The following is a 22,149-nucleotide window of genomic DNA, read 5'->3' as shown; positions in this document are numbered from 1 at the left end:
ATCGTACTAATCGAAAACCATCAATTTAGCCTGAGCTGAGCCGGACGCAAAATATTGATCCGATCAAACTTCTTGGACCTTGATCTTAGATTTCTCGACGAATCCCTTCCTTTCCATTTTATTCAATTGTTGACAACTCACCATTTACTGTTGATTAAAAGTAGAGAGAGACACAAGTTTGGAAGCCATAAAAAAGATAGAAAAAATGTTATTAAAAAAAGGGAACTAAAAAAAATGAACTTCAGAGGAGAGAGAAAGACACAAGTTACTCATTATGAGACTGGAACCAATGAGAAGATGCCTAAAGGCATTGATTGAGGGATTTTTCATTTTGTAGGGAAGCGAGGTGGTCATTTCAGGGGGCAGTGTCTGGGCACAGGGACCACTCTATCAATCAGCGTTCTTTTTTCCTTTTATTTTATTATGTTTCTTTTTTTCTTTTCTTGACATTCAAACATAGACATAGCGTGAGGAAAAATGTTTTCCTCCACCATAGGTAAGGACAACCGTCGATCTGACAGTTATTTTATTTTGGCAATGATGTGGCAGTTATTGATACTCCTCCCTTATGGGATGAAAGTTCGAAAATACTCCTACCTTCGTTATATTCCTCATTCCACCCCCTATGCCCGTAATGAAAAAATGTTTTCTTTGCTGATTGTTGTGCGTGAAGGGAAACTGCCTTCTTTTGTTTATGTGCACATTAAGGTTAGTAATCTGAGTTGAAATAACACCTTCTAGATTTTTTCTTCAATATATAGGGCAAGAGATCGATGCTTGGTCATCCGCCGTGTACTAGCGCGGGGGCCAATGAGAGCGCACGTAAGAGCATCAACATGGATGTATTTTTTTTATTCTAAAAGGAATTGCTCGGTAATTTTACTCATTGATGTGTTTAGGCGTAGGAGTCACACGACCAAACAATGTTTTTCTCACCCGCGCATATAAGGCTGACGTTCTCTATACCGCAGCACAAGCTGCACCCAGACACATGGACTGGGTATTCTGCCATTCAAGGGGTGAGACGATCATTTCACCTACCCCCATGTGTCTGGGTATAGCCTGCACCCTGTCATAGAAAACATTTAACCATATATATATATATATATATATGTACACACACATTATCGGACAGAGTTTTTTTCCCATGTGTATATATATATATATATTTCTTATCCATTACATTTCATGGGAGGAGAGAGATTTAATTGAGCCTTTGATCAACATCCCTTCAGATAGGGAGAGAGAAAAAAAAATTAGGAGGAGGGGGGGTTTAAATAAAAAGAGATTTGATTGAGCCTTCAATCAACATCGAGAGAGAGAGAAAGAATGATTAGATTGAGCCTTTAATCAACATCGAGAGAGAGAGATAGATTGATTTGTTGAAGCTTGATCAACATCTCTTCTTCTTTTTCCTAAATTTAGACTAAAAAAAAAAGCTGACTTCAGTGACATAAAAGAAAATTATTGAGGAATCTTTTTTGTGTAGGAGAGATGAGAGGAAGTCTATAGGTGGTTTTAGGGTCATCAATGGCACTGGGAATCTGGGATGGGATGTTTAATTTATGTCACTCCAGCAGATACCAGCTGAGGAAGATAAATTAAACATCCTGGATCGATCTTCATGTTCATATATGCAGCCAGCAGGTCACATGATATATATATATATATATATATATATATATATATATATGTATATATATAGAGAGAGAGAGAGAGAGAGCTCATTAATACTGTAGATATGTCACGTACTAGTACTATTGATTGATACCTCTTGATGATGATCGAGTCCGCGACACAGAGGTATGATGATGATTTTAAATTCACGAGAGAGTGAGAGAGAGAGAGAGAGAGAGAGAGAAAAAAAAGGAAGGGAGGGTTGTTTCAGTAAATTGGCAGTTTACTTGGACCGTAGCAGCTGATTCTTTCTCAAGATAAGGTCAGGTAAAGAGAGAAGGGGTCGTGGGGTTATGATTATAGAAGAATAAGCACTGTTGATTGATATCTTTGTTGGTCGTTGAAGGGAATGGAATGGAATGGAATGTACAGAGAGCAGAGAAAAGAAATAACTGATCGTTTGAATACAGAACTACTAAAGTTCTGATTATTCCCTCTTCGTTATTTGTACAATTTTCTCATGCTTTTTCCTTTCTCATGAATGTGTGTGTGTGTGAGAGAGAGAGAGAGAGAGAGAGAGAGAGAGAGAGAGAGAGGTCTTGTCGTGAATGCTATGAAGAAAGAAAGATAGCAAATGTCTGAGCTGGCAGGTAGGGCATTCTAGTACTACAGCAGAAAGTATATATATACATATAAAAAGAGAGTGAGAGAGAGAGAGAGAGAGAGAGAGTATGGATGGATGGTGGGGTGTAATCATTCCATGGAATTGCAGATGATTGATGACTGCCTGTAGCCTCTGAGTCTCAGACTCCATATTTTCTGTCCCCTCTAAAAATTAAAATAAAATTTCACGATCAATAATTACAAATGACAGAAGTATCCTTGTTAAATTCCATTTATGGTTTAATATTTGTTCTTTTATTAGTAAATGGAACTATATCACTTCATTGAGAAACAAACCTTGTTCTTGGAGGATTACTAAAAGAGTAACACCCATGGGAAATATCAAATATCCATGTTGATAGTATTTTAATGAAGAGTATATAGGTGGTAAGTGATATAGGTACCAAGTGGTCACAAGTTCGAATCTCTGGAAACAATCTCTCTGAAAAACAGAGGTAAGTCTACGTACATTATGACCCCTCCCTAGACTCCACAATAAAATTAAAAACAAGAGATTCACATGTTTGATACCTACATGTCCCATCAACTGAGGATGTGAGAAGATTATACATCCAATCTGATCGAAAACATGAGCGATATATATTTTTTTTTACAAATTAAATGTTCAGCTACAAAGATGATATACTATTTTGTCCACCTTGCTGTGACTGTAGATTGTAGACCCAATTGTTTCTTTTTTATAGTAAATATTCATTAAACCAAAAAAAAAAAAAAAAAAAGAACTATAAAGCGCCCAAAGTGTCCATCAATCAAGGGGGACAATATGTTTATTGTATAAAGTACCAATTTATTATAGAATATCTTATATTTCTTTTTCTAATCAAGTATCAAGTAGGAGAGTAAAATTATGATTGCTAGAGTTAAAGCCCGCAGTATTAAAAACGATTGTTTTATATTTGCCATGTGGTAGCCTACCTGATGGTGAAATTTGGTACACATGTATATCTCATAATCCTCTATTTACCCATAAAATTTTAATTTAATTTAAATGATATGCATAAAGAAAACTAAGGTAATAAAAAACTAAAACATGAATATTGAGAATATACAAGAACAATTCATTGAAATTCAGTGACCTGTATAGAATCTAAGATCCTATACGAATGGTTGGAATGTGATTTTTTTGCTATCTTTTTATTCTAAGATTTTACTAATCCAATAGGAATCATTTAGATAATCATATTTGAGTAGAGGAAGGCAAAGGATAGAAAGCATGGTCCACAGCTTCTTTATTGTGCAACAATTACCACCCAAATTGAGCAAACCAAATATGATTATTTAGTTTAAGTACATTTAACTTGATAGTAGTTTGTCAAAACCAGAATCAGAGAGAAGAAAATGCTATAAAGCAATGATTCAAGTTTAAGTAATTAATGAAGCATACAATTAAAAGAGTTCTTATGTCTTCTTACAGCAAGTTTTCTCATGATAACAATACCAAAAGTAAGAAACCTATCGTAATAGAATTTTTTTTATATATATAATGGAGAAAATTTTCCTTCACTGTGCAAAAAAGGGTTCAACCATCATCCTAAAGTCTTAAAACATACCTTCCCCAGTTGCGCAATACTCTCTCCTGTCCATCTGAAAGTTGTGATTAAAGAATTCCCCTTCACTGTGGTTTAAAGAAACTTGGTCCTTTTATAAATGTATTTTTATTTTTATAATCATATTTTTCTATTTCTTATCACATTTTTTGCTTATATTTGGTGAAAAAAATATAAAAATTAATTGTTCACCCAAGTAAAGGGTAAATTCGATAATGCAAGAATGAGAAGAAACAAAAAAATATATATATATATATAAAGAAAAAAGAGGAAGGAAAAGGGTATAAAAGAGAAGTTATTAATCTTTAAGAACTAATGGCTGGCCATTATATGGTGTAGAGCGACAAAAAGAAATGATGCCTTTTCTGTCAACTGAATTTTTATCCAGTTAACTTTTTCAGAAAAAAAAAAATAATAAATTAGTTAAAATTCTACCTTAAGGTGGTTCAAATATTCCCAGCAGCGGGACTAGCGTATGTGACGTCACGCACAGGTAAGCCCCACTCAATGGGATTACTGTGAAATGTTTTATGATTTGTTTAGAAATGATATGGTAATCCTAGTATTTTGATAATTAATAATCTTATGAAATAATTAATTACAAGAAATAGGGGGGGGGTTCTTATTTAGAATTAAAAAAAACAAAAAACAAAATAAACCATGTGAGGGAAATTGGAAGTTAAGGAAAAAAAATTGTCCCTTAAATTTTGGAGATAGGTAGACCCCAAGTGTTCTTGTTTATATGTCAAGTCTCAATTAAAATAGAGTTCAATAAATTGAAAAACAAAGCAATGAAAATTTTTAGGGAGAATGTTTATTGCGTGAGATGTAGGGGCCACGCTCACACACAACGGGGTCAGAATGACCGTCATGCCCCCCATGTTGACATACACGGCGTGGTCCCTGCATCCCACTTAGAAAATAGTGCCCCAACATTTTAAGACTATCAAAAAGATAGAGGGTTGGGCATGTACAAATCACATGGTTGGACATACTAGGACAAGGGGGTCTTATCCAAAAGTGAAGAGAAAGAAATGGTCACTATCCTCTGTTGTTACAGCACGATGTTGTACTGCATCGTGCGGCGCTGTAAAGGCCATGTGGCACAGTGGGCCCCACATGGCACACATGATCTCTGCAATGCCGCACGATGCAGTACAACACCGTGCAATTACAGCATAGGATAAAAATTGCATTTTGGACACCCTGACAGGGTGCTTAACCTTTTCCCTAAACTAATTTAAAAAATTGAAAAAAAAAAAATAATCTCTGATAGCGTATAGCATTGTCTGAAGTGAAATGACCATCCTGCCCCCTATGAAGCGGCTACCCCCCAAAGTGCTTCCTCGCGCACGTGGCCCCTTTGAAACTAGCTAGTTCATTGGGTTAAGCTGTAACAATGGTGTTGAGGTTTTGATCTTATAACTTAACCTTCATACCGACCATTCTTCCTAGTCATCTCCTCCACTGAAGAGATAAAAGAAAGAGAAAGATGATCATAATAATAAGGTCGAGTGGGATGGATGGATTTAAGAGAGAAAAGGGTTTTCACTTTTCTCAACATGAATGAAAGACAAAAGAGACATATCAATGGTTTACTGTTTGTGACATTTCATGTTTGTAAAGTTTTGAGATTAATGTATTCAGAGACAGAGAAAAGTAAAATTGAGATCAATATTGGGGTACAGATGGGAAGGTTACCCCACTCACTCACTAAAAACACTTTAAGAGGAAGAAGAAGATCATTTTCGAGAACTTGAGTTAGGATATCACTTTTCAATGTTTAAAATTCAAATAGAATCAAATTAAGACTATTAGTTAGATTACATTTCATGAAGAAGAAGAAGAAGAAGAATTGAAGGTTAATTAGATTATTATTATTATTGGATGATTATTGGAATTTGAGAAAGGGTGGAGATTTGGTAAGTGAAAGAGAGCCAAAGAATAAAAAGTTTAATAAAGAAGTAGGAAAAAGGTGAGAAGCTTTTTTAATGGCGCTTTACACCAAAAGTCAAATAAGGCCCCCTTATTACATGGTTCGATCATCATAATAATTTCTTCACCGCCGAAGAGGAGAGGCAGATTCGCACCCAAAGATTCAGCATCATTACGTGATATTTTGAGGCTGCCCTGCCCCTAAAGGTCCCCCCACCCTTCAATGATGTTTATTTAATTTTCTCTTATAATCTTTCATTATTTTCTACTCATCTCATTTCCACCAACCATCCCTCTCTCTCTCTCTCTCCCTCCTGCTAGATTTTCTCTTTTTTGCCCTTTTAAATTCCTTATAGTTTTCCCCTTCTTTTATCTCTCTAACCCAGACACATCATAGGGTTATCTTAGAAACTATCACAAAAGAGTGGAAATTATCCCACAAAGTTGAATCTCTCTCTCTCTCTTCTGCTACCTTTTTATTTTTTTTGCTCTTTTATATTCCTCATAGTTTTCTCCTCCTTTGATCTATCTAACCAAGGAAAGAAGTTCAAGAAAAAGAGAGAGAGAGAGAGAGAGACCATGCTTACCACTGAGTTTTTAGGGGAGAGGGTCACAAAGATTTCCTTTTTGAAGACCAGGTCGTCTACTACGACTACTACTCTTTATTCTTTCTTATACAGGAATTGAAGAAGTCAAATAACAGACCAGACCATTAAGTAAGAAGATAAGGCTCGAGACTTGTGCAGAAAAAGCACAAACCCTAGCATTCAAGAAGAAAACACCACAGAGAGAGAGAGAGAGAGAGAGAGATGTCCTCCACGTCCCAAGCTATGCTTAACCAGGGGTTGTTTGAGGAACAAGATATGTCATCTCAGATGGGTTTCTACACTTCTCCTTCCAATTGGAGTTTTAGTACTCCATCTGGGTCGTATCATCACCAATCTTTAAGATTCCTTAGCAGTAACAACAACCCTTCTTCTTCAACTGGTGGAGCAGATATCACTTGTAATCTCCCTGAAAACCTCTCTACCACTACTACTCCAAAGCACCGAGATTTTACTTCTCTTCTGGGTGAATTCGAAACTCCATCACTTCAAAGATCAACTAATAATATCTGGTAAATACTTATAACTTGCCCTTCTTTTTTCATTCCTTTCAGACATGAAAAAACCAATTCAACAAAATAAATTTTTGGTTTTGGTTTTGGTTTGATGGGTTTCAGGCCATGGGGAGAAGTGAATCATCAGTACATGGGAATTAGTAAGAATAAATGTTTGGGAGATGATCACTTAGCAGTTGCAGCTATGAAGATGAAGAAAGTGAAGGCAAGAAGGAAGGTGAGAGAACCCAGGTTTTGCTTTAAGACCCTTAGCGACGTGGATGTGCTTGATGATGGTTACAAGTGGAGGAAGTATGGCCAGAAAGTGGTGAAGAACACACTTCATCCAAGGTACTCTCACACCCACTTCCCTCCTTTTTTTATTTTTATTTCTCATGCAAACCTCACTCATTACCATGATTTATGTTTTCATTTATCTTTTCTTAAAGCTTTATTTAGTTCATAACTAGGGTTAATGACTAAATAATAATGCATCTCTCTCTCTCTCTCTCTCTCTCTCTCTCTCTCATGATCATGAAATGATCCCATAAACTAATTATTTGATCTATTTGTTTCACATTCTATTTTTAGGCTTTAATTCTGTATAAATGGAGGGAGAAAAAAAACTCTAGCTTTTACGTGCTGAAATAGGACCTAGAGATCTAGAGAACTTGAACAATCCAGCAAGAGACAGGACAAGCGGGCTAAAATTAAGGAAAAACCCTTGAAGCCCACATTCTAATGTGGGAAGGTTATTTCCCTCTTAATTAATGTCATTCTGAGTTCTGAGAGAAACTATTTTCAGAAACTGTATTTGGGAATAAATTTTTTTGTAAGAATCTCTAAATGTTTTGTGAGGTTTTGGACATGGTAACCTCAAGGAACTTCATAAGCCAAAAAGCCATTAATGATATTTCAGAACTTATTTATATTAGCTTGCAAAGTCTGCAACTATGAATTATGATGGTCCTTGGGTCCACAACTTACGCAACCACTTGGGTTTGCTTGGAATTTTGACATCCTTAGGTCCAGCTGCTACACAGCATGCATTGCCACAGAGATTTTTTAGTTGACATGACAGACTTCCTTTTTCCATTTTCAAAGATGAAAACCTATATTCCATTCCATAAACTTTATTATGGTTTGCACCCCCCAAAAAAAAAAGTTTATGCTTGAGTGTGCTTGAGTGCTTAACTTTGTTTTCTGATGAATTGAAGAAATTGGATAATCTTCTAAGTCCTTTGTTTCTTTTTCCTTGATTTTATTTTTTATTTATTTTTTAGATTAATCAACTTATAACTCCTTTAGCTTTCTTTCTTTTCCCTTTTAACAATGGAGGCTAGTTTGATGATTGTAATTTTAAGACATTAGCATCTTTTGGTTTCAATAACCTCTTCCCTGAGTTCGCCTATCCAAAGGAGATAAGCACATGTTTCAGTCTTCCAAAAATTAGGTTGTGTTTGGTATGCATTCTTCGAATACATTTCAGGTTGATTTCGCATTCTCGGATGATAAAAACATTTATTTTTTATCATCCTAGAATGCGAAATCGACCTGAAATGCATTCCAAAACTACATACTAAATGCAGCCTTAGTATCTTTTCATGCAACTCAAATTTTTTTTCCCGACAAATTGGTTGATTTTTGTTGGATTTTAAGGTGTTGAGAAAGGGTCTCACTGAAAATGATGATTGTTAATTAGTTAATTATGCTAGTTTAGTGTCTGCAGATATCTACAGAATATATTTTTATAATTAATGGAACTACTTTTAGTGTTTCTTAACCTTTTCACTGTGCCCATGCTTTTATCTAACTTAGGCTAAATTCTTATTATTTTAAACATTGTATTTTGTGGTATCATGTAATGCAAAAGAATAATTGAAATGTCAACATGAATGATTTAATAATTAAAATAACTAAGATTAAGGTTGTGAACAGAAAGAATGTGAAAAAAAACTATTAATATATTTGCTATCTGAATTTGATCTTATATATCCAACTAATGTTTCACTTAGGTATCTAATTAACTTTCATATTATACAAAATGTAATTTGACATTTAAAATAATAGAAAATGATAAATAATTCTTTCTATTTATAAAAATTACAAGAAAATGTAAGATATTTACATATAATTTATATAATTTTAATTTATAATCAAAGCATGATTGTCTGGATAAACGTCCAAATAAATAGATATTAATTTGGTGGATAAAGCTGAAATTTTTTACTACCTGTTTAATCGTATCTAATTAAAGATTGCCCAAATAGTTGTTTTTCTTCTTCTTGAATTTAATGTCCCCCTTTTTTTTTTAGCAACTTCCTTTTTTTCTATGACCTGTAGTGGATCTTTAATTCAGTAGAAATTATATTGTTTTGAGCAGCAAAATTTTTGGTTTTGGTGTTGCAAGAAGTACCTAGGACTTCAAAGGTTACACATAGATTTTGCGTAGGAAAACCGGCTAACTGGTAAGAGCCAAGCAGAGGGAATAGGGGGCGGGACGGTCATTTATTTAGTGAGACAATACTTGAGTTTTTGGTATAAAAAAAAAATTGAATCGAGTACATTTTCCTAAGGCCAAGGTGAATGAGAATGCATTCACCAAGAAGCTTCAAATGTGTGCAAGAGGGTATCAAAGGGTATTTTGGAGAACAGACTAAAATCCTATAGAGGTTTGTGGTGAACCTTCAGATGTGGTGAAGGAAAACTTTGTACCTTTATATCACTAACATTAGATCCAAGCACAAGAATACCTTTTGCTCAAGGATTGCACTCCCAATGGAATTTAGCTCCACTAAACATTAACCTTAGAGATAAAAGATTCATGCTAAATTAGTTTTACATTGGTGGAGTTGGAATAAGGTTCTATTGAGTTGAATTAATATTGACCTTAGAGATAAAGGGAAAATCTTGTTGTAATTAACAAACAAAGCTTGGTAAAAAGAAGTTGTAACTTTAATTTTTGGGGACAGTTTTCATACACGGCTGTGTAAGCCGTGCATGTGAGAGGGTGAGAGTTTCAAGGCATTAAAGTAGGAGTGGGGTTTTACGACTTTTCTAACTCCTTGTGAGAGAGGACATGACGGTGCATGCTTGCATGGTCGTGTATGAAATCTTTGACCTTAATTTTGTGTCCATTTAGTATTATACTTTTGGGAAGAAGTGGGTTCCTGCACCCAGTTACAGGAGTGCGTAAAATTACTGTACAATCCCTCCTTAAATAAAAAATCTCATCTATGTTGATGCCCTTGTGTGCGTTGTCATAGGCCCCCGCACTGGTGCAAGTGCTATACGACCAAGCAGCAATCTCTTGCCCTAAACCTTTTTTTTTTTGTTTTGTCTATGAGAGTGAAATCCTATTAATATTTTTAACAAATCAACTCAAAAAATATGCAAGACAATGACAGCTATTGATAGTGATATAATGGTAAAAATCTCTTTTACTCTTAAAGAACTTCTAGGAATAAAGCAAGGGACAATCAAAAAAAAGCCAAAACAGGTTTAAAAAAAATAGGTCATATTACTGAATTTTTTTAATTTTTTTTTTTGGTAAAGGCAATATTACTGAAAATAAAAGAAATGGTGCGAGGTGGGATTTGAAACAATCATCAATGCATGGGGCATGGAGTCCTGAACCAAGGGGGAAAACTACAAAAGAACTAACAACAATATTGTGTGGGTATCTTTTTCCATAGTAAAGCTTTCACGTTTTCACCAAAGGATGCAAGTTAAAGCCATTTGGTTTGTTCTTCAAATAGGAGCTCTAGAGTAGTAGTATATGGGCCATACTAATGACTTATCAGCATTTTTGTTCTCTTTCTTTTCCTAACTTTTTCCTTTTGGCAAAGTTATTCTTTGAACATATTAGATTGACAAGTTCTAAGAGTGACCCATTAAAGACACAAATTCAAAAAATTTTCTTGTCTATTTTGCATAATTATTTATGTTTAATGACTAAATCTTATTCTGCTTTGTACATTGAATCTCTTCATTCCCTAATACTATTTGTCTCTACCTTTTTGTTTGGTGTGTAATTGGCTAGATTCCATTTATAGTTTTCATACTTAAACTGATCATGTTGGGCTAAACAAAAGAATGGTCTCCAAATATCAAAGTTGGTGTGTGTGTGTGTGTGTTTTGGGGGGTGGGGGGGGGGGGGGGGCGAAGAACCATATGGATCAGTTACATTAGAAACAACTTCTACTTAGAAATTTTTTGGAGCTGAGCTTGCAGGAGTTACTACCGGTGTACACAGGACAATTGTCGAGTCAAGAAACGTGTCGAACGATTAGCGGAGGACCCACGAATGGTGATCACAACATATGAAGGGAGACATGCCCATTCTCCATCACATGATATGGAAGGCTCAGAGTCTTCATCTCAAATGAATAATTTCTTCTGGTAGTGATGATAGTAAGTAGTACTCCCTGGAGTCACTACTTGAAAATTCATCATCATAGCTTATGTACTACTAGTTGTTCCTCTTGTGTCATACGCTGAAAAATAAAAAAGAAGTGTTCTTCTCTGATGATCGATCTTGTCCAATTTCTAGATTCGAAAATAAACATTTGGTTTTGGCAAATGCTTAATTTTGTTCTCTTCTACCTCCTTTGATTTTGGCTGGTAAATAAGAGGGGTTGATCATAGATGTGTTGCTTATTTGCAATATTATTAGCACAAGTTATAAATGTATTTGCTCAACTTTGTTAATTAAAACTGGGGTTCTCTCTCTCTCCACGTGAAATTAACTCTTTATCCCCTTATTTATGAAACCTTTTTGTCACCCCTCATTGGTGCCTCCCCTATGCCACTTGCTCAGAGAACCCTCTCCCTGTGAACAAGTGTGCACCTAGTGCACTTGGTAGCGTGCAATGTGTGGAAGCCCATTGCTACCAGGATTGAGCTCCTCTCCAAGGAACCCAGCGCCCATCGGGGCATCCAGCTGTTGGGTTGTACTACACACATCCCGATGGTTGATGATGTATGCACCGGGATGTGTGTGGCACAGCCCAGCTGTTGGATGCCCCTCTGGGCGCTGGCCTCCTTGGAGACAAGCCGGATCCTTGCTATCAGGAGGTCTAGGGTTCAAGCCTAGTTCACACCTCCACTCCCCTATAGAATAGGAGAGAGTAGGACCTACCAAAACAAAACCCTCTCCCAAACTAATCTTGGGAGTTTGAATTTGAATCTGAATCCTCTCCAATTAACAAGAGCTTCAAGCCCATATGGAACATTTCTTGCTAGCAAGGTGCATAATGTAACACATTGACAAGGAGCCAAGAGGAGGATGGCTTATGATCTAACAGATAAAAGGGTGCTTTAGGTAAATAAATCAGTTTGGCTGGGGTTGGCTATTCATATCATGGTCGTATGTATCAGTATCGGTCTTGAGTCTGTTGACCGATACCAATATCGATATTGATACCGATCAGTCGTATCAGGCCTAATTGGACAAATTTGCCACTTAAAATACCAATATCTTGTTTCTTTTTTTGGACCATTTTAACCTCCCTTGTATCGATACCACCGCTACGGTTGTAGATCTGAAGCTGAATTTTTGGGTTTTTACTCAATTCACAGTTATGGGCTTGGGTTGCCCAATCAACTCTTGGACATGGTTGATGAGTATGCATCCCGATGCCCATAAGGCCCATGGTTTAATGAAGTAGGTCTAGGCCGACAATGAAAAACTGTTGATTATGTTAGTTGATTGTCCTTTACAAAATACCCCAAGTACCGATGCTTTTAGTGTTACAGGTGTAGGACTAGAATCCTACTTTCAGTGGTTAGGTGGGCCACAAGGCATTACAAAATTGCCAAGTGGCCATGATTAGGCTTCCTGATGACGTGTGTTATCGCCTTCCTTCTTGGCCTGTTAGGTTATATTAACAAAAACAAAGACACAAAGCATTTTGATTTTGATTTGCCTCCAAAAGCATAAAATAAGATAATGATGCCAAGTACTCCACTAATAGTAAAAGGAGAGTCGTTCATTAAAAATAGGGGAAGTGTTTTCTGTGAGGGAGTGTGGTCCTTGTGCATGCACGAGGGCTAATAAGTGTGCACACATAAGCATCAGGCGGGTGGGAATTTCAGCCTTTCATGGGAGGCAGGGTGGTCATTTCACTTTCTCTGTATTTGAACATTGGTGGTACACTCTTCCATAGAAAACATTTTTCCTAAAAATAATTAAATATAGAGAAAAACAATGCTTGCAGGCTGTGTGGTGCCTCGATGCCTACACCCAGACACTAGAAGGGCAAAATGACCACCAACACATGCCTTGGCACTCATTCTTATTGTCCCTCGTACCAAAAAAAATTCTCATTGGCCTAGCGTTGGTGCAGGGGTCACATAGTCTGGCAGCGATCCCTCTCCCATAAATAAATAGAGAGAGGGTTCCCTATAATGCTAGTGAAGGAAAGAATTTACATGCCATATCAATGGCAGTGTGGAGAATAGTATTATTCACATGGGCCCACATTCTTTAGGGGAGAAAAAAGGAGGGAAGGGGAAGGTTCTCTGAGCCATCAAGGTAGGATATGGTAGCACCTCTATGTCTATCTTTCTTCTCATATAAAATCACCTCGCTATCGAATATGTACGATACTCATGGTATGGGTGTCTATTGCTTTGGTTTTGATTTTGGGATTAGTTCAGGATACAATATGTACAAACCAAAACCGTATAGATTTAGAAAACCTAAAACACAAACCAAATCGATTCAGTTCAGTTCATTTCATATTCAGTTTTCATGTATTTGGTTCTTATATGGTTTTTAAAATTCAAGTTCATCTTATTCGGTTTTATTCAGTTTGCATACGGCTTTTCGATTCGCTTTTGTTTGTATTTGGATAAATTTGGTTTGATTCAAACCAAAAACCGAAGCAAAATAATTGATATTCATTTTCCAATAAACCGAACCAATTTCTTGAAGCTCAGTTTCAAATGACAGTTTTGGATTTTGTTCTGGTTCCAAATTAACACCCTTAACTTAGGGTTTGGATCATTGCTTGGTTGTGTACCACTACACCAGCACAAGATCACTATTTCGTCTTGTAATCCCTGCATCAGCATAGGACCAATGAGAATATATGCAAAGGCATCAACAATACAATGACATTTTTTTATTGTAGAAGAGGCTAGATGATAATTTTACATCCTCTTGTGTAAGTGCAGGGCCAATGAGAATGCACAGAAACACACCAACAGGATGAGATTTTTGTGTCATGTGAATGGTAATTTTTTTTCTCATAAATAAATACTAAAACGAGAATGCGTTGGCCAACATTGACTACAATTTTTCCATTTTTTTAAAAAGAAGTCGGTCACAACTATGGCTCTAACTGGTTGTAATTTTAGTGCTTTGCTCTGTCAGACTTGACGACAAGCTTCCCTGATTGTTTTCTAAAAGGTTATAATATTATGGTGATACAATCAGGGTTTTAGTACACGGTATTGGAACAGGTATCAGTAACACGGAAAGTCGATATGATATCGATACAATATCAGCGTGGATCGATTGTATTGGATAAGAATACTTCTAAATTTTTTTTAAAGAAAAAGTTTTGACCAATTTGCCCTTTATTTGTACCATACTATTGATACAATATCGACATGGTATTGATATCAACGACTAGCAAAATCGATACATGTCACCCGATATGATATCGATACTTAGAACCATGGATACAATGGTATGCAGTACTCCCCATATCTGTAGCCTATATATATTGTATTGGTGATGAGTGAGGGCTTACCACTTGATGGGTCTTACAAGTTACACCCCTGGCCCCTTGGGCCTGTGGGCCATCTTAGAGACTCAGATTGTTTGCTGCCCATGTCACTATGCCAGTAGATTGGTGAGTCTCTTTGAATATTTGATTTCTTAATCAGAGATGAGTCAACATTGAAAGGATGATATTTATTATTTTATAATTATTGGTACACATGATAGTTATGACTTTTAAACAACAGGAAAACCACTTAGTTAGTCAATGTTTATTATATTCACAGCATAATGAAAATTTGAAGATATTTTAGAGTTGGATCCACAGGGTGGATTCCATCTCAACGGATGTGACCCGTTCTTGTACGTGAACGTGAACCTCTCTTTATATTTTAAGGGTTGGGTTTTTTATGCTGCTTGTGTGGGGAATCTCTTATGCCACACCAATCATCGCACAACAAAGAGATTCATCATCAAAGGGTCACATATTTAGAGAAGATAGAGAATATAGAGAGTATCAGTATAACCTATTTAATTAAAATATAAAATGATGTGAGAAAACATTCCCACTTACATGGTTTGTAATCTTGGATTGGTATCGACCTAGGCCGATCCTGAGATTAGATTAATCCTTTCCAAGTCAAATGGAACGGCTATAGGATTAGAAAATATGGTTGGATCGATGATTTGATTTGATCCGATCACTCCAGTGACTGGAGATTTTTTTGGATATTTTTAAAGTTTTAAAGTTTTTTGATTTTTTTTTTATATTATTTTGATCAATACTGAACAATCCGATCCGATATCACAACACCTATTGATCTGATCGATACATGATCCGATCCATAAAAATGACTTTAGGGGGGGGGGGGGGTTGACCTATCATTTTTTCACCAATGAAAAGGGTCTATGATCCTCTATTATACACATCATTCATGTACTACGGTACTACTACCAAGTGGTATGTTGCGAATATTAAAATGAATGTTTGTCATTTTCTTAAATGATTTGTGTTTAGAAAATAATAGTGGCAATTATGGGTGACGAGGAAGTGAAGTATATGGAAGAGCAAGTGAGAATTCTAGAACCCTCCATTCCCAAAATGAAATTGTCTAACCATGCTTAAGAATAAAGGAAAACATTTAAAAATTGCAATGATTCAAATTGTTAACAGTTTCACCTAGAATAAAGTATAAAATAATTGTTATCAATTTTAAAAGTAAAAATAGCCTTTTCAATTTAGTAGCATTGACATTTCTTTTCAGTTTTATTTTATGGACTTAAAATATTTCATAAGTATTGTAACATTAGATGAAAAAGAAAAAACAAAAAACAAAATTTTAAAATCATTTAACAATACATAGGGTAACTAAAGCTAACAAAAATATATTAACAAAATTTTATTTCACATTTCAATCAAATTTCTAGTATAAAAGTAACATACAACAGACTTTTAATTGGGAAAAGGACTGTCAGGGAGTATAGCTCCTGCACCTAGACACATCAAGGCGTGAAATGACTGCCCCACCCCTCATGAAAGGCAAAAATCACACCCATGTTAATGCTTTCTCGTTCATTCCCATTGGCCCTTGCGTTAACGCAGGGGCCACACTCCTGAACAGAAAATTCTTCTCCGTTTTAATTTTACTCTACTTCTATTTAAAGTACACCTATTCTATTATGCTTTTGAGTTTTTCTTGGTATTTTCCCATCATTTTCACATCCCCCATAAAAAAACTCTTTTTATTATTTTTGATTTTTTTTTAGGGGGAAAGACCACTTCCCTCCTGTGTCCAGTCCTGTGATTGGTGCATGTTGCTAGTTTACAGAAAATTGACGATATACCCAACTCTCTCCCTTTTTTTTTAAGAGGGAAGTTTTCTTTTGCTCAAGATGAAGGGTCTAACCACCGTCTTAAGGTCATAAATGTCTGACCCTCTTATAAGATGAAGTCAATAATGCTCATTACCCCACTCACAATACCCTCTCAACACCTTTTGCATCCATTGGTCTCCATTGACCATGGGTGTGGGAAAACTCAGCCCTTTTTTTTTTTGGTGTGAACTCTACCCTTTTTTAAATACCAAATAAGTAAAACATAAATTTGGCTATGAGAGAGAGAGAGAGAGAGGGGGCGGAGGAGGATTCACCTCCCACTCTCCCAGCCAACTTTTTCTAAACTGATCAACAAAAAAGATTAAGCAATTGGTGATCTTAAAAATTATAGGGCATGTGATGAATTGGCTAACCGTTCCTCCATATGCCATATGACATTGTAAATGGTGATCTCCAAAATTATAGGGCAGGTGATGAATTAGCTAGGCAGAAGTGTTCCTCCATAAGGCACACGACATTGTAGCTGAGATCCTCAGATTTATGACGGTGGTCTCCAAAATTATAGGATAGGTGATGAATTAGTTAAGTAGAAGTGTCTTCCATAAGCCAAATGACATTGTAATTCAACTTAGAAGATCCTCATATTTAGGACAGTGATCTCCAAAATTACTGGGCATGTGATGAATTGGCTAAGCGGAAGTGTTCCTCCATAAGCCAAATGACATTGTAACTGATCATCACAGGACAGCTCCCAATCATTTGATTCGCATTAGAGAGGATTTTCATGCACAAATTTAGGGCCCTTAGTGTAACCTTGTTTCACCCAAAAAAAAAAAAAAAAAAAAGTGTAACCTTGACTCTTTATTCATCTGTCCTAAATCTCAGTATTCTGTTAATTTTAAGTTGGTTAGATTTTATATTAGTGCTTTTTTTTTGGTAATTAATATTAGTGTTCTATTGATGGTAATTGCTTAATTAATCCTATACTTACTCACTTTTGCAATCTATAAAACTATTACTTAACGACAGTAAATTTTTCTACTCAATTACCACATGTGCTTAAAGACTGTAACGGTTAAAATTATCCCGATCACGTTCGAAGGCAACGAACGCGGCGACCCCTTAAGGTAGCCGTACGACTCTTTAGTACACGTGGCAAGTTTATAGTGTCCAGATGCAATTAGGGTACACGTGGTAGAGAACGAATGAGGGCACCGTCGTCATTTAATAAAAACCAAAGATAATTTCGAATTAAGATGGAAAGTTCTAAACAAGAGACACGAGTTGACGGCAGACATGTATGTGCAACTATACATACATGATTTCGAAAAACATAAGACACATCACATGCATCATATCATCATAAGTGCAATATAGGGTGGGGACCCACGTGGATCGTGGGCACTTGGCGATATGGAAGACCTAAGAAGAAGAGAAAATATATTCCTCGCACGCCGTTGAGCCACGTGTCCATTGTAATATTAATCTAATACATATCCAAAGATGTGTTTTTATTGGACGGAGCCTCGTGGGGTGGTTGCGTGTCGGTCGAAATAAATATCTGGATACGAAATGGTGCGTCTCCCACCAGATATTTCTCGGGCTGCCCGAAATGTTAGCCGTGAAATCCTGTCCACTGAATCCTGCCACGTCTTGGATTTACCATGGCCTCGGATCATCTTACTAGCTGCCCGGTCCTAAAAAGAGACGAGACCTTTTTGGTTGTGGGGACCACCTATGAGTATCCCCATGTTCTGACTCTGTCTAAGGGAATGGGTTTTACTAAGGTACACTATGGTTGGATTGTATAGTTCCCGTGTACCACACAAACGATTGGAGACGCGACTGAAATTTGTCGAAGTGATACTTACCCTTCGTTTTATTTGTGTGGGCCCGACATCCAGAATTTACTAGTAATTTCAGTTCTATTCATTCTTCGGGCAAATCAAAAGCTGGAAAAAGATCATGCTATGTCAGATTTGAGGTAGGTCTTATCTCTTCATGAACGTGGTGTACGTGTACATCGCCCTATGGGTGGGGCCCATAGGTCCAAACCCTTTCGAAATTGAGTGGGGGAGTATGGTTTAAAAATTTGGAATCGGATTGTTCGTAGGATTCGGATCAGAATGGATCACGATTTAGGTCATTCCAAAACCGTCGATTCTAGGGTTTTGAGGATCATATTGTTAGTTTTTCAGATCCGATTCTAGGATTTTTTGATTGATCTTGATTTGTATCGATCAGGCCGATTCTGCCACTGATTCCGAGTTTAAAACATTGATTGAGCGAGAGCATGGTTTTAGTGCACAGTATCAAAACGGGTATCGACAACACGCAAAACTGATACGATACCGATACGATATTAGCATGGATCGACTGTATCGGACAAAAGTATTCCTAAATTTTCTTTTAAAAAAGAAGTTTTCTGACCATTTTACCCCTTGTCCGTACCATGCTATCGATACGGTATCGATATCAGTGACTAGCAAAACCTGTATGTATCACCCCGATACTGGCGATACTATACCGATACTTAGAACCATGAGCGAGAGTGAGTCTTGCTCTATCCATAGTTCAAGAGTTTAGTTGTTGACGTTTTTTATTCAATACTGATCTAGACAATGTTTTAAAAAATTGTTATTAGATTGGTCAAGGCTGATCCCGATTCTATTTAATACAGATCAATCGATCTGTAGTGTATTCCTAGGGTTAGGGTACATTTTGGCCGGTTTTGATTGATTCCTGACAAATGCAAACAGGTCCGAATCAATCTGTTCGAACCAAATTGGGTCCTTATTTCAACCATTTAAAACTTGGTATTGGACCAAGTAGAATCAATAATAATAATAAAAAGACTTAGGCTGCCTTTGGTATGTATTTTAGGTAGATATTTCATATTCTTGAACGGTAAAAATAGTTGTTTTATGATCGAATAATGCAAAATTGCTTAGATTTAGGATCTGATCATATCGACCGACTCGGCCGATCCATCCTGAATCCTGATTCCTCAAACCCTAGCTCTAGCAAACAAAAGAGCGAAAGAGAGAGATTGATCATTGGTGGTGTCTTTTTTCTGAAGTGGGACTAGTGGATTGATGACCATTTTGCTTTTGATCTTGGACGTAACCAGGAGTCCAATGAGGAATTAGCAACTAATAGGGGGAAATGTCAAGGATTGGAAAGACAGATACCCTACGTCAGCCGAAGACAAATGCAACAAAATTTGTGGATTGATGGAGAGGAAATAGAATATTTATCACCTCTAATTCGCGGCTACCTTCAATTCTTATAATTTCTCTAATAGGGGGTGAGTGGATCTCACCTTGGGTAGTGTTTTCGGGCTGAGGTAGGGTGCTCATTTCTACCCCACATGAGGAATTGGAAGAATTGAAAAGGACAATGAATTGAAGGAGATAATGATTCCAGAAAATATGGGGCATGATAATTTTTTTTTTTTTTTTGGAAAAAGGGTTTGAGGGGTAAGACTTAAGAGGCATGTGAAAAGGAACATCTATATTAAAAATTAACATAAATAATGAAAGTGTAAAGAAATTTTATCATTTGAGAAAAATTATAAGAACTTACTTTATCACAAAAAATTTAAGAAAATTTATTAGTTAAAAATAATTGTAATGTTGAGAAAAGTATAAGAGAAATCTAAGGTATATATTGATGAGGGATAAACTAAGGATAAAGGATCAAGGTTTAAAAACTTGGAATCGAAATGTGATCGGTCTCCTTATATTCCTATTCAATTCCAATATGAATCAAAGGAACAGCCTGGGATAGGTGGATTCGGTCAGACTTGATCGAACTTAGTTGGACCTAATAAACAAATAATCAAGGTTAATTATGATTGATATTGGTCGATTTTGAATCGAATTAGCCAATTTTAACCTGATTTTAAAAAACCTATAAAGGATTGAGAAAGAAAAACCAATGAACGTACTTCAACTTTGATAAAAATTATGAACATTTTGGTTTAATTCCATGTTTTATAATTACAATTTCATGACTGTTACACTCTATTAGCAAGGGTAGCAATAACACTAGCATCTGTCTTCCGTAAATTGTTATATAAAAAACCTGAGAATAGTATCTATAAATTCCTTTTTATAGATATAGCAAAATATTTACAATATTAAACCCTTCACATTACAACATGTTAATATCATTGAGAATTATATATATATTTTTATTTTTTAAATGTATATTTATATTATTATTATTAATATACTTATAATTATTAAAGTATGTTAGGACATTTTAAAACAAGTTAAATGATCTACCACAACAAAATAGTGGAATTCTTCATATTTAACAACAACATGATCGTGCATTAGAAGTCAGCATGTTTCATCCTTTGTTCATTGAATACGCAGCAAAATAACAAATTATATGGTTAATTAACTATCTTTTTTTTAATGCTAGTTGTTTACACTTTAGGGCAATTTTCAACATGTTAAGTGAAAGATCCTGAACGTTTGAAATTAAGATACATGGCAATAATGTTTTAGTCCATAGTATTGATCGTCATCAAAATCGATAATTAAATCCACGCATGGCAAGCAAGTGTTTCATTATTGTCTCCTGTTCCCTGCCTGGTACAGTGGTTCAGTTCCACTCATAGGGATCGAAAATGGCAATCTAATCCCCTATCCGAATACAATGCCTAAGGGAGGTTAAAATGTCATTTTCGCTTTTCTATAAGAGGAATTAGACCACTGTACCAGACAGAGAACAGAACAGAAAAAAAATTCCAAGCAATCGATTGCCTTTATATGTTGTGCCGAGCCTTTATATGTTGTACCGAGCACTGGTCCTTCTAAAGTGCATGATTCATGCCTTACTACAACTCATGATATATAGGAGAAAATTTTCCACAAAAAGAAAAAGTTTCTCACGGTGTCGGTGCTTTTCCTATTGTTTTCCTCTCTTGTTAAGACTATATGGGTCCAATGTTACTTTTACGAATTCCTAGAATCACCATTGGTGTGATGTGGAGAATGCTTTTCCTTTTTATTATTTGTGTTGGTTTTGTTCCCTACAGATAAGAAGAATGCTTGGTAGTTGTAGTTAGGGATAGGTAGTAACATTTGGGCAAGAGATCACTCTTTGGTCATGTTGCCTTTGCACCAGTGTAGGGCCAATGAGAGCGCTCACAAGGGCATCAACATGGATGAGATTTATTTTTAAATTTTAAGAAGGATTGGGTGGTAATTTCGCATGCTTTTGTGCTTGAGCAAAAGAATCACACAACCACGCAACGTTCTTTTCCCCTTAACATATTGTAGCATTTGCACTCATGCCATTGTTTGTTCCAACCTCTTTCAAATTTAGGCAAATTTGACCATAGGTAGCTTATTTGGGTCCTTCTTTGCTCCTCTATTTGTCCAATCAAAGATTTTTAACTCAAAATTGGAAATGGATTTAGTTGGAATTTTTCCCCAAAACCCTAGAATTAGCCTTTAGATATGAAACTTGGTGATTCGATTAAAAAAAAAAAAAAAAAAAACCCCTTGAATTGACCAATTCGATATGGCCAAAATCAAGATCAGTCATAGTCAATGCTAATCTAAATCAATTAACAGTTCCAAATATTTTTGGATCCGACTCCTCTCTTTGAAGGGCATCGCCCAATGAATGTTCAATGAGGCATCTGATGGCTGGGCTATGTTGCACACATCTCAATGACTAACTGG

The 22,149-nt window shown here is 36.0% G+C and overlaps 2 protein-coding genes across 2 annotated transcripts in view; both read left to right on the top strand.

The window, feature by feature from the left end:
• The first annotated feature begins 2,178 nt into the window (after positions 1-2,178).
• Positions 2,179-11,528, top strand: LOC122647873 (probable WRKY transcription factor 13). The gene is made up of 4 exons (XM_043841180.1): positions 2,179-2,213; positions 6,571-6,900; positions 7,006-7,233; positions 11,116-11,528. The coding sequence occupies exons 2-4, from the start codon at positions 6,593-6,595 to the stop codon at positions 11,285-11,287; spliced, it is 708 nt and encodes a 235-aa protein (XP_043697115.1). The 5' UTR covers positions 2,179-2,213; positions 6,571-6,592; the 3' UTR covers positions 11,288-11,528.
• LOC122647872 (protein GIGANTEA-like) overlaps positions 7,642-22,149 on the top strand; it is a 30,888-nt gene continuing 16,380 nt past the window's right edge. Inside the window, exons 1-2 of the mRNA XM_043841179.1 lie at positions 7,642-7,654; positions 20,489-20,495. The gene's annotated coding sequence lies outside the window, so the exon portion shown is untranslated. The remainder of the gene's footprint in view (positions 7,655-20,488; positions 20,496-22,149) is intronic.

This window comes from Telopea speciosissima, unplaced genomic scaffold (genome assembly GCF_018873765.1).
Source record: "Telopea speciosissima isolate NSW1024214 ecotype Mountain lineage unplaced genomic scaffold, Tspe_v1 Tspe_v1.0253, whole genome shotgun sequence".
Classification (NCBI taxonomy): Eukaryota; Viridiplantae; Streptophyta; class Magnoliopsida; order Proteales; family Proteaceae; genus Telopea; species Telopea speciosissima.
The sequence above is the reverse complement of the archived record's forward strand: the minus strand, read 5'-3'. Positions and strand labels throughout refer to the sequence as shown.